Below are 12,134 nucleotides of genomic sequence, written 5' to 3'. Positions count from 1 at the left end.
GGGGGGGGGGGGGGGGGGGGGCAAGAACATTGCTCCTGGGTAGAGATCTGGGGACCTTGTTAACCTGCAGGTGCTGATTCTTGGGTGTGGGTGGGGCCTGAGCGCGCACCTCTAACACACTCCCAGGAGCTGCTGATGCTTCAGGTCCAAGTAGCAAGGAGTTAGAGGATTGCTCAGACCACTCATGGGAGAAGAACAAGAGAAGCCCACAGAGGAAACACTGGCCATGAACTCATATCTACAGTAACACTAACAGGTGCCCCGGGCACGGCGTCCCATTTGCAGGGAGGGGAGAGTGAGAAGTCAGACTGGAATCATTGGCCCACACGGGGCAACTTTCCTTCATCATCTACCAACCTAGCCCCGGTTTAGAAGGCTGCCGGTGATGCTAGTGTGATGGTGCATGGTGTGGTTAGTGTGTGGGACTGGACATCCCCTCAGGGGGCCTGTGGGGCGGAACTGGAGTTGCAGATATTTTCCTACTCGGGTCTCACAAAACTAAGGAGAAAGGCATGCCCGTTGCACTCGCTTCGTGCGCCGCCCACGTGAAGCCGTGCTGCTGCTTTGGCATCATGTATCTCTGTGACTTTGTTTAAAGGTCACCTGAGTAGGCAGGTGCTAAATTTCCTCATTTGATACGAGCCTGTGCTGCGCCAAAGACGCTGAACACACCCCGCCCAAAGCCCATTTCGGATTTCCATAGCAAATCCACCGCTCGGGCTGAGCAAGTGAAAGCTAGAACCTGCAGCTGGTAGTCTTTTCTAAAAAGATTCTGGTTGCTTTACTATGTTTAAGAGCAGAGATGCCAGACCCCACGTGCCTGCCTGAGCCCCCTGGGAGGTCATCTTTGAAGTGAGCCTGGCCTGTGCGTAGAGAAGAGCATCATCACAGCCGGTGGCCAGGAGACGGCTGTTTAATCCTGTTTTCTTAATTAAATGGAAACAAAGTTCTTTAGACGTTCTTCTCTGGAGGTCAAGTTTCTCTCGCTCACGATAGCTGGGATCATGATGCCTGTTTGTGCGGAGCGGGGATGGAAATTCTGATCAAGTTATTATTTCTCCCCTATGAGCCGGTGCAGGCATTGGCTGGCATGATGCCCTCTCCTTGGTGGGGCTGATTCTGTCCTGCAAGTGTAGTTTGTCTGTTCTCCCCTTTAATCTGTTCTCCTTCACTGCCTTGCAACCCCCACCTCTGCTCTGGCCTCTAGACAGTCAGAAAGTGGGCGATGGGCTGTGGCAACTGACCTACAATCAGTGTCTAGACACAGATGCATGAAAAGTACTTTCTCCTGAGAGTCTTTTTTTTTAAAAAAAAAAAAAAAGGTTCATTTTACCTACAGTTAAAAAAAAAAAGGCAAGCCAGCTTTAGGGAGAAGAAGAGCAAACGAACGTGTGTGTTCTAAAGTACGTGAACCCTGCTGTCCACTGCAGTGTTGAGGACTTACCTCTGTTTCAGGAGCTCACGTAGCGGGTCTCTGCTGGTTGGCAGCTGGGCACTGCCGTCTAAGTTGGGGACCATCTTTGGCTCCGGGTCACATTGAGAGCCTAGATTCCTGCCAACAGGAGGGACCATGGTGTGCTTCCATCCAGTAGACATTTAGTGGAGGCAGACACTGGTGTTGTTTGGAGCTGTGAAGATCAAGCAGACACCCCCACCCCCACCCCCACCCTGGTATCTACCTGATAGGACCAGAGAGAGGGAAGCATCACACCCAGGTCACAGTGGGCAGAGAGCCCCCGTCGGGAGGAGAAGCTTCCCATGAGAACATCACAAGATCCAAGTCAGCTATACTGTTTGGGTTTCGTCTTGTTCAAAAGGAAGGACGTGCAGGTGGGTGGGCGTGAGCAGATGGTGCTCCTGGTTGCCCTGTGCAGAGAATGAGAGGGTGCCCTAATACAGCCTGGTAGAGGGAAGAGTGGCGACAGGCGGGCACGACAGAGTCCACTCTACAAGACACGCAGTGGCCTCCAGAGAGCAGAAGTGGGAATAATGTGCTATGCAAACACTGCCCCCTTGCAGTGTTTGCTAGCTTCTGGACTAGGCAGCTCTGAATTATAATGTTCTTTTGCCACTGACTTGCTCTGTGACCTTGAGCAATGATCTCGCTCCCTTTCCCGTCTGATCCTCAGCTCGTCTAGCTGTAAAAATGAGGGTCTTGACTTACTGTATAGGGCTCTCAGATGACCAGCAAATAACCCCGATTTGACAGTTCTTGGTTGGTTAAGAAGTGCACTGGCCCCGGTGCCCCGGTGGCTCCCCGAGGCCAGGGGCAGGATACTCATGTCTCTCTTGTCCTTTCTGTGTTCCAGGAATAGAGCTGTGTCCCCCTGGAAAACGGTTCATGATCACCATGGTGGCGAGCTTCGTGGCCATGGCGGGGCAGCTCCTCATGCCCGGGCTGGCGGCGCTGTGCCGGGACTGGCAGGTGCTGCAGGCGCTCATCATCTGCCCCTTCCTGCTCATGCTGCTGTACTGGTCGTGAGTATCCCGCAGGCTGCCCATGCAGCTGCCCGCACGGGAAGGCCGCGCCCACCCCAGGAGACACAGCGGAAGCATAGGGCTGAGACCCACTATCCCCAATCTCCCCCTTGTGTCAGCGTGTGTGTTGTGAGGGAATGTTGCTCTCTCTTTTTTATTTTATTTTATTTATTTTTTAAATGTCAGAGACTTTTACCAGCTCTGACCACGTGCTCTTCTCAGTCTGGTGTCACACCTATTCGCTAGGTTATTCCGATGTGATTTTCATGAATGGATTTGCGAAGGGGGGATCCTTGGGTTGGGAGGAGCAATAGGGAGATGTTCAAGGAAATTCAGCAAAGCCACCTGGTCTCTTCTGGACTACAGAGGGGCACATGCCAGGCCCTCGGTCGCCACCCAGCAGCTGCAGCCCAGGCTTGTGTGGCCCACAGAGCTGGAACAGCTGCTGTGTGGTCCTGTGGGGGGATCTGCTCACCCTGCTCTGACACGTTCAGGAGGAATTTTAGGGCCACGTGTACCTTTTCAGCTTCTAAGCTTTGAGTTTTGGGCTTGCTGACTTTAGGAAAAATAAACTGCTAAGCACACTGGTTTTAAGCTATGACCTGGGCAACTAGATTTTTAAAACTCCCAGGGGATTAACGTGTAGCTGAGATTGGAAACCACCACTCTTAGACAGTTGTTAGGGGGAAAAGGAGTGTCCTGACCTTTTTATAAATAACCCTTCTCTTTCTTTACCTTCCGTCCCACCCCAACCCCCCATGCCAACACTCTTGCTTCCCCACAAGTACAGGGTACTGTCCCATAGATTATAATACTGTGCTATTTCTATTCCCTCGTCACCAGTGGCAACCAGATGTCCGGCAAGAAGTCAGTCCGTTGTGTCTCAGCTTTGTTCACAGAGCGGAGAAGGCACTACTGGGGCTTCCTTTTTTCAAAGGTGCCAGGGAGGAGAAGAAAGCCCCTGCCTTTTCACTTTGCCAGGGCCACCCCCCAGGTTGTCACCCCCAGCAGATAAAAATCGGTGAGCGAGGCGCGTTTTCCTCTAGAGCCCTGCCCTTGCTCACTCCGTCATAAGAGCCTCAGCAGCAGCGAGGAGCCCAAAGGCCATCTGCTGGAGAGGGCCCCATCGCGCAGCGGCCACACTGCGCTCCTGTCACCAGTGCCTCTGCCAGGCTTCTAGACCTGAGGTCCTCCCGCAGGAACCACACAGGTTTCAAATCCTGCTCCCTCCAGCAGGATGGCCCTGGCCAGTGTTGGCTCAGTTGGTTGGAGTGTCCTCCCGTGCACCAAAGGGTTGCCGGTTTGATTCCTGGTCAGGACACATGCCTGGGTTGCTGGATCCCCAGTAGGGGATGTGCAGAAGGCCGCCGATCGATGTTTCTCTCTCCCTCTCTCTTCCTCTCTCTCTAAAAATCAATGAAAATATTTAAAAAGTAAGAGGCAGAGAATGAAATGGTTTCCCCAGAGCAGGAAGCAGTGGGCAGCTCTTCCCTTAATCAGTCAGAGGAAACCCTTCCTGTTCCTCCCTGCGCCCGGGGCCGGGCTGGGCTTGTTTTGTACTTTGGGGCATTTATTTATTTAACAAATGTTTATATAGTGTCTGCTCTATGCCAGACGCACATGCTAGCACTACACAAAGAGTAGACCATTCAGTCTTCCTATACACACACACACCCCCCCCCAGAAGATGACAAAACTGAGGCGCCCAGCTGGCCCTGAAACCCAGCACTTGTGCTATCTCCCACCTTCCCTCAACTGCCATCCACTTGTCTTGGGAGAGGATCCCCGTTGCCCTAGAGCATCTTCCGTGTGGTCTGGCATCCTCCGCCTCCCTCCTCTCACTTCCTGGCCTCCACAGCACCTAAGGGCAGAAGTGCTGTCTGCTGGCCCCTGGGGGTTGTTGGGCCGGGTAGGACCAGGCCTTTTGGAGACCCACACTCCTGTGAGGGCAGACAGGGTGTCTCCATTACCTCCAGGCTCTGAGTCTCAGCCCTGGTTCTGCTCCCACCTGTCCCAGGTAGGAGGGCACCTGATGGGGAGAAATGGCAGAGAAGGGTTTCCTGGAACGGGCCTGGGATCCTGGCCCACGTGGGAAAGGGCTGGGGAGGGGGCGTTATTTGTCTTATTCTTGTTCATTTAAGTTTAAAATGCGTCAGGGTTAATGACAGGCAAGGTAAGGCATTCATTTACTTACGAACATTATCAAACCTAAGAAAAATTCTTTGAAACAAAACTCTACAGTGGAAAGGGTATCCAGAGTACTCTGACAAGTAAAATGTGTGTGTGGACAGACAGATGGATGGATGTCCCGATGCACTGGCACTGTGTAGTTACTGCTCTGGCACCGCTGTCTGGATCAACCTGCTCTGCTCACACATGTTAACGGCTGTGATCGTAATCGGCATTATTTTTTATTTATATTATTATTTAAGGTGCTTGGCACACGTCTGGCCTACAGCAGGTGCTCACTAATATTAGCTTCTGTTGTTACGATGATTATATCACCTCTTAGCATGTGTGGCAGCCTGGGAGTACCGGGCAGGTAAAAGACACCAGAAGTGAGAGACGTATTCCATTTCACCTAGCAGATCGAAAGCCTCCGTAACAGTCATTGGCTTTTAAAGGCCACTGCACTGCCTCTCCTTTTTTGTCATTTCTGATTCCCTCCCGCCTCCCATCCGCTGCAGCGGGAAGCCGTGGCTCCCCAGGCTCTGGTCTGACAGGATGAAGTGGGCTGCTGGGGGAGGTGGTGAGCTGCAGCACCAGTCCCAGGACCAGCTATTGGTGACAAAATATTGAAAGTCACTTGCTTTCCTTTAATGAGCAGGTATTTATTTTGTGCGCCCAGGGGCCCAGCAGTGCACTTGGTGCTTTGCAGTGACTCTAAGAGCTGTGCATGAACAAGGGTCATAAACCAAACTGTATGACACAAGTCGCCACAACCAGGGTCCTGGGTAACAACAAAGAGGTGGACCGGGGTTGGAGGGATCTTCTGGTTCCAATTGTGGGCTAAGCTGACAGGGACCCTCCAAACACACTCAGATGCTGAATAAGATACACATTAGCCAAAGTGTTACACAGCGCTGAGCTCCATGCAAGCCCCAGGAGTTCCCTGGGCCCAGACCAAGCAGAGCATTGGAGCAGGACTGACCAGGCAGCTGCAGGGCATCTGAACCGGAAAAAGGAGCTTGGGCTTCAGCACCTGCACAGGGGGCTGGAGCTGAGATCTAAGGTCCGTATCTCTTAGAATCGGGCCCTTAAATGAAACCAGGGGTCAGAACTGTTGGTGAAAACAGAGCTGAGGGTGGAAGAGTTCATCCCACCAAGAGACCTAACTCCGAAGCTGGCTGATGGCCTGGGGCTGAGGGTGGAAGAGTTCATCCATAGAAACTGGAGCCTCGATGTCTGCACCACACATGCTGTGTGTTCTAAATTCCAAGGCTCAGACGTTACCGTAAGAACCAGTGAGTTCTTGAGAACCTCAAGGCCAAAGGGAAACCCCCCAGGGAGAACCACTGGGGCCAGGCACTCAAGATTCACTCCAAAGAAATGTTCACCAAGGATAAGCTCACAGGCAAAATTCACAGAGCTCATCACAAGGGCCAAAAACTATAAATTGGGGAGCTTGCATACCAGAAACTCCAGAAAATAGAGCAATCTGAGAGGTAAGTTAATTAGCTAACTTATTAAGTAGTTACCACAACCCCACACCAATTGCTGTTCTAGATATTGCACATGCATACGAGCAGGCCCCCACTCAGTGAAAACTCCCTTACAGTGGGGCGTGTGGGGTGGGAGGGAGCCCACTGACCAGGAAGCCATCAGCAAGCGAAGGGCATGGATTCACTGACCAGCACACGAGGAAGGTGAGACGCTGCCGGGGACAGCAAGGGACAGCAGGGTGATCAGAAGGGCCGCTCTGAAGAGGCGACATTCCTTTCTGAGACTTAAATGATCAGAAGGAGGAAGTCACACAGTTCTGCACGGAAATGTATTCCCAGCACACGGGAGCAGCCAGGGCCACAGCTGGCTCCACTGTTTTTTCTGGAAGAGGAAGCAAGACCAGTGTGCCTGGAACATGAGGGGAAAGGGGTGGGGGGCCAAGCTCAGACGCAGGTGGGTCAGACCACCTGGGGCCTGAAGCCCAGCGATTTCTTCTAAAAGCAGGAAGACACGTTGGAGGTTTATGCAGGTCAGGGATATGCTCTGGCGCATGCTCTGGGGTCGCTGTCTGCAGTGTGGCGAGTGGTCGTGGGCGGGTGAGAGGGGCAGAGGGCTGCCACACTGGCTGGCCCGTGAGAGGTGGTGTGGTGCCTGCACTGGGGGTGGCGGGGGTGTGTGACTGGAAGGGGTCTGACCCCAGGTACACCCTGTAAGTGGCTTCGTGAGGCTGGCCAGTGGGTCTGCGTTGGCGGGTGGGATAAGGAACGGCAGTAACTCCGGTTTGGACGGTTTGCTGAGATGGGGCCGGAGCTCCCTGAAACGTGGAGGCCCATCTAGGAAATGGAGCGTGAAGTCCTGTCCTGAGAGCAGTTGGAAGGGTGACAGAAATGAGATCACTGGCTGAGGGGGAGCTTTGAAAAGGCGGGTTTTGATCTTGGGGACAATAGGGAACCACTGTAAGGAGTGCAGAGACTTGATTGAAACCACAGCCTGCATTAAATTACAGGGTTTATTAGCATCCAGATCTGGTGAGGCCAACAGAGCAGGAGGCGAAGTCACTGAGTGGTTGCTCAGTTCCCAAGAGGAGGGGCGCTCCACATCACGGGGGCCACTCAGGAGGCATCGGGTCAGTCAGGAGGCTGAGGGAAGGAGGGGGCAGGAGCCTTCACCGTGGTTTCCTCGGGGAAGGAACTGGTGAGGCAGGTGAGCAGGCTTCTTGTCGGCTAGTTTGAATAACTTCAGGGGGCTGTGGGGCACCCGGACCTCCGCTGGTTGTCTGGTACCTGGCCCTAGGTGGTTAGGGCAGGGGAATGATGCCAGAAAGCGAGAGCCCCATCGAGGAGGTGGTGGGGGTGTGGGCTCTGGATCGCGGGATTTGTATTTGAAAGGTGCACTCATAGGTTAGTTGTTTGCTAAATGTAGGAATTTCCCTCCCAGAAACATAAAAAACACAGGAAATAAAAAGGCATGATTAATGCGTAGCCCTACAGCAGCTACAGGGTTACAGAATGCTCTGGAACGATGTGCCCAAGGCGCTGGAGAAGCCAGCCAGAAAGAGGTGGCAGCAGAGGACTGATGTGCCTGGGGCTGGATGGAAGTTTGGGCAGGGGGTGTGGTGAGCACAGGTGGATTCTCCCAGGTGGGGAGACGCAGCGCCCTAGCAAGTGGAGCTACGATGGGAAACTGATGTCATTGCACGTGCTGCCTATGGATGCTCCTACCTTCCGGGTCCGGGAACCACGAGCTGTGGTTGCCCAAGGGCTGTAGGCCAAGGAAGACTTTCAGGACTGAGTGGCCCAGGAGAACAGAAGGATGTGCTTCTTAGCTGTTGGTGCTTCCGCAGGCTTTGCAGAGTCAAACCTAGGCATGTCATTGTGAAGCGCAAACAGAAGAAGAGAGGGCACTTGCAAATATTTTTACCTGAGTGTAAGCACTGTCAGAGGTGGGGGGTAACTCCATAAATGGGTGTTGGTCCCTGAGACCCAGGCAGCCTTTGAATGGCACTGGGGCCAGGCACCTCATGGCACTGGGGCCAGGTAGGAATGCTCATCTAGTCATCTTGCTTGGGAATTTACTACCACTGAAGATAGGGTGGCAGAACGTCAGTGCTAATGTAGAAGGAAGTCATACTGACCAATCCTGTTTCGGGGATAAATGTGGAATTCTCCCAGGGTCCCAAAAAACAAATTGGGCATGGGGGGTGGCGGGGCGAGAGGAAGGGGGAGTCTAAGAGAAACTCGGATTTGATATGCTAGGAATAGGCAGGTGAGGATAGAATGGAAGGTAAGGCTACTGGGAAGCTGCCTTCTAATTGTACAGATTGTACAAAAGGTCCCTTCCAGGTGGCTCAGCCCGCTCCAGGTCACGTGGTGACACACCTCCCTGTGCAGAGCTCTCAGGCAGCACACAGCTTGCGGCCTGCCTTTGGGGGTCCAGGTGTGTGCTAGAACCGTGGTCGGGAAACTGTGGCTCTCGAGCCACATGTGGCTGGCTTTTTGTCTCCTTGAATGTGGCTCTTCCTAAGTCTTAGGAGTACCCTAATTAAATTAATAACAATGTACCCACCTATATAGTTTAAGTTTAAAAAAATTGACTCTCAAAAGAAATTTCAATCGTTGTACTGTTGATATTTGGCTCTGTTGACTAATGGGTTTGCCGACCACTGTGCTAGAACATCTGGGAAAACTGCAGGGTGGGAAACCAGGAGGGTAATACATGGAGCGGTGACAGAGTTTTCCGAGTGGAACTTACTGTTGAAGAGTGACATGGGAGTGAGAAGCCTGCCCACATGTTATCTACCTAAAGGTTATTTTGGTGGAAACAACGGGAAGTAGGAAGTCGAAGAGATGATAAAGATGTTAGTGACACCTTCCCAAAACGTTAGTGCATGTCATCACCCTACCTTAAAATGTAAGTTAGGGAGCAGAGTACACGTGATGCTTTGTGAAAACAAGGATGTCCGTGTCTCCATGTGCGGGGACAGTTGTGATGCCATTCAGTAAGCTCCCCTGAGGGCTCTCACCATACACGAGAGCATGCACCCTTCTTCCAGCAATGTTTGCTGGGTGTCAGGGGTCATCATAAACGTGGAGGACACTGTCCTGCCCCATGGAACAGCCTGGCAAGGCGGCTGATGCGCTGTGACATACACTAATGCACAGGTCTTAAACTGTTAGGGACACACTTTCCCGGAGATCAACAACAAATCTCTGGGAAAGTGTGAGGCTCCATTAACCAAAATATTCCTGGGTTAGGGAGGGCAGGTAGGCAGTGGGTTATTCTGGTGTTTAGCAGGGGAAACAGGGCATCCAAAAGCTCCCCAGAGCCTGGCTGGTGTGGCTCAGTGAATGAGCATCCACCATGAACCAGGAGGTCGTGGTTCCATTCCCAGTCAAGGTGCATGCCTGGATTGCGGGCTAGATCCCCAGTGGGGGACATACAGGAGGCAGCCAATCAATGATTTTCTCTCATCACTGATGTTTCTATCTTCTCCCCTCTCTTTTCCTCTCTGAAATCAATAAAAATAAATATATTCTTTTAAGTCTTCCCCAGAGCACTCAGAAAAGTGGGAAAGTCATTAAAAATTGGTTTTCGGATGTCAGTGGTTCTCAGAGTGCCGCCTCTGAACCAGCAATGTCCTCACTACCCTGGAACTTGTTAGAAACACAAAGTCAGTGTCGGGGGTGGGGCCAGAGGTTATGGTTTAGGACCCGCCCCCCACCCCCAGGGTATGTCACTCAGCCCCGGTTCAAGAAGTGCTGTCCTAACACTTCTCCCCCACCTGCAGTTAACACAGAGTAATACTGAATGTTGACTATAGTTGAAAAAAACTAAAAAAAAATTTGATCTTAAATTTTCAGTATCATTTTTTGAAACATTTTAAATTTATTTTTTCAATTACAGCTTTTATTCTAAGAGGACTTATTAAAAAGATGTCTCTTTTAAAAAAATAAAATAAAAACTAAAAATAATATTTTTAGAAAAAGGAGTGCTGCCCTGTGCCAGGCTGCCCATCACAGAAGAGAAAGCCAGACGTCCTGCATAAGGGGACGGGACCCTCGGGAGCCAGGTGCTGCTGAGGGGCGGAACGGAGCTCAGAGGGCTGTGCACACACCTCCGTGAGCAGCGGTTTCTGGTTCTGCAGGGAAATGAAACGTGTGTCCTTGAAGGGCCAGGTGACACCGTGCAGGACCTGGTGCTTGCCAGCTCCTCCAAAGAGCACAGAGCTGTCTTTTTTTTTTCTTTTAATATATTTTATTGATTTTTACAGAGAGGAGGGGATAGTTAGAAATATCTATGAGAGAGAAACGTAAATCAGCTGCCTCCTGCACACTCCCTACTGGGTATGTGCCCACAACCAACGTACATGCCCTTGACCAGAATCGAACCTGGGACCCTTCAGTCCGCAGGCGGATGCTCTATCCATGGAGCCAAACCGGTTAGGGCCAAAGTTGTCTTGATCATCCAGACAACAGATGTCATGGAAATTCACGGGACTGGTGGACGAGAGCATCAAAATCTCAGCACTGGATCTAAGCATTTCATCTGCTCTGTGAGAACATAAGCCTATGTGCATGTGTGTTCTGATGGGCCGTGACCTTGCTTACCTGTCCTCACACAGGCAGCCAAGTGGGACACTGGCCGCACTTTCCCTCACGCCCTCCCCGGCTGTTCACAGGAACCCTGTGAGGGAGGAGCCCGCGTGGAGCCTCACACAGGCAGCCGCGCAGGAACCGCCTGGGGAAAGAACAGCAGGTGGGGATGCGTGAAGACGGTGAATTATTAACCACACTCGGTTCGCTAGAATTTCATTCTGACAAGAGGAAAGTGCTGCTGGCAGTCACCGCGAACATCGAGAGCATCTGGGAAAGCAAGAAGAAGATAAGGAAGGTGCAGGAAATCACGAGGAAATGAGAGAAAGACGGAGCCACCCACAGAACTGTGGAGCCTAAGTCCTGGTGTCTGTGCCCCCGGTGGAAGGGAAACCTTGAAGCGAGGAAACTGGAGCATGTGCCGCGAGGAGGGGGCGGCACAGTCACACCCTTAGGGGGAAAGATGCTAAAAGGATTTTAATTTTTAATAATTTCAAGAAAAAGCCAGTGTAAAACATTTAAAATGGCCTCCAGTTAGATAATATCCAGAAAAGAAATTGCTAACTATTCCAATATGTAAATGGTCCCAAATATCACTGGCTCTTTTAAATATCATCAGAAATATTTTGGCCAGAATAACCATAATTGTTAATATTTCTACAGAGTCTGCTTTGTCAGGTGCTGCTAAGAACTTTCTATAGCCCTTTAGTCCTCCCATCGACTCTCTGGAATAGGAACTGAGACAGTCCAGTACGGACGGAGAAACTGGGGCTCCCACACAATGCTTACAGCCTCTACGGCCAGGTGGCCAGCAGGGGACCCCAGAGCCAGAATGAAGACACCAGGGGGTGACTCAGGGCACAGTGCCATGGTGCTGCAGGGCCCCAGCCTGGGACCGCATGCTGGTGGAGGGCGACTCCTGGGCGGCCAAGAACATATGTGCGGGCAAGCGCTAAGCTGCTCACCCAGGAGGAACTTTCTCTTCCAGTCCTCTTTTTATTTAGTTTATATTGCTTAACGTTTACAAAGACATCTTTGAAAATCTTTGGGGAATGTTTCACTCCTTCCCCTAATGGAGGCTTAATGAAAATTTAGGTGGATGAATCCATTTTTATTCTTGCATTGTTGAAATGATTTTACAAGACCCTTTAAAATTCATTCCAGCAGTTATGAGCCTTTTTTCTGCCCACACACACTTCCTCCATCAAAAATGGTTTTATTTTGCCCGCTCGCCCGCCTGGCCGACATGGCTCAGTGATTGAGTGTCGACCTATGTACCAGGAGGTCATGGTTGGATTCCTTGTCGGGGCACATGCTCAGGCCAATGGGGATGTGCAGGAGGCAGCCAATCAATGATTCTCTCTCATCATTGATGTTTCTATCTCTCCCTTCCTCTCTGAA

The 12,134-nt window shown here is 51.6% G+C and overlaps 1 protein-coding gene across 1 annotated transcript in view; it reads left to right on the top strand.

The window, feature by feature from the left end:
* Nucleotides 1–12,134, top strand: part of SLC22A23 (solute carrier family 22 member 23) — a gene marked incomplete at its 5' end in the record, with an annotated part of 167,320 nt that overhangs the window by 130,691 nt on the left and 24,495 nt on the right. Inside the window, one exon of the mRNA XM_006766417.2 lies at nucleotides 2,310–2,478. Within this exon, the coding sequence (XP_006766480.1) occupies nucleotides 2,310–2,478 (169 nt within the window). The remainder of the gene's footprint in view (nucleotides 1–2,309; nucleotides 2,479–12,134) is intronic.

Source organism: Myotis davidii, unplaced genomic scaffold (assembly GCF_000327345.1).
Source record: "Myotis davidii unplaced genomic scaffold, ASM32734v1 scaffold540, whole genome shotgun sequence".
NCBI lineage: Eukaryota > Metazoa > Chordata > Mammalia > Chiroptera > Vespertilionidae > Myotis > Myotis davidii.
The sequence above is the reverse complement of the archived record's forward strand: the minus strand, read 5'-3'. Positions and strand labels throughout refer to the sequence as shown.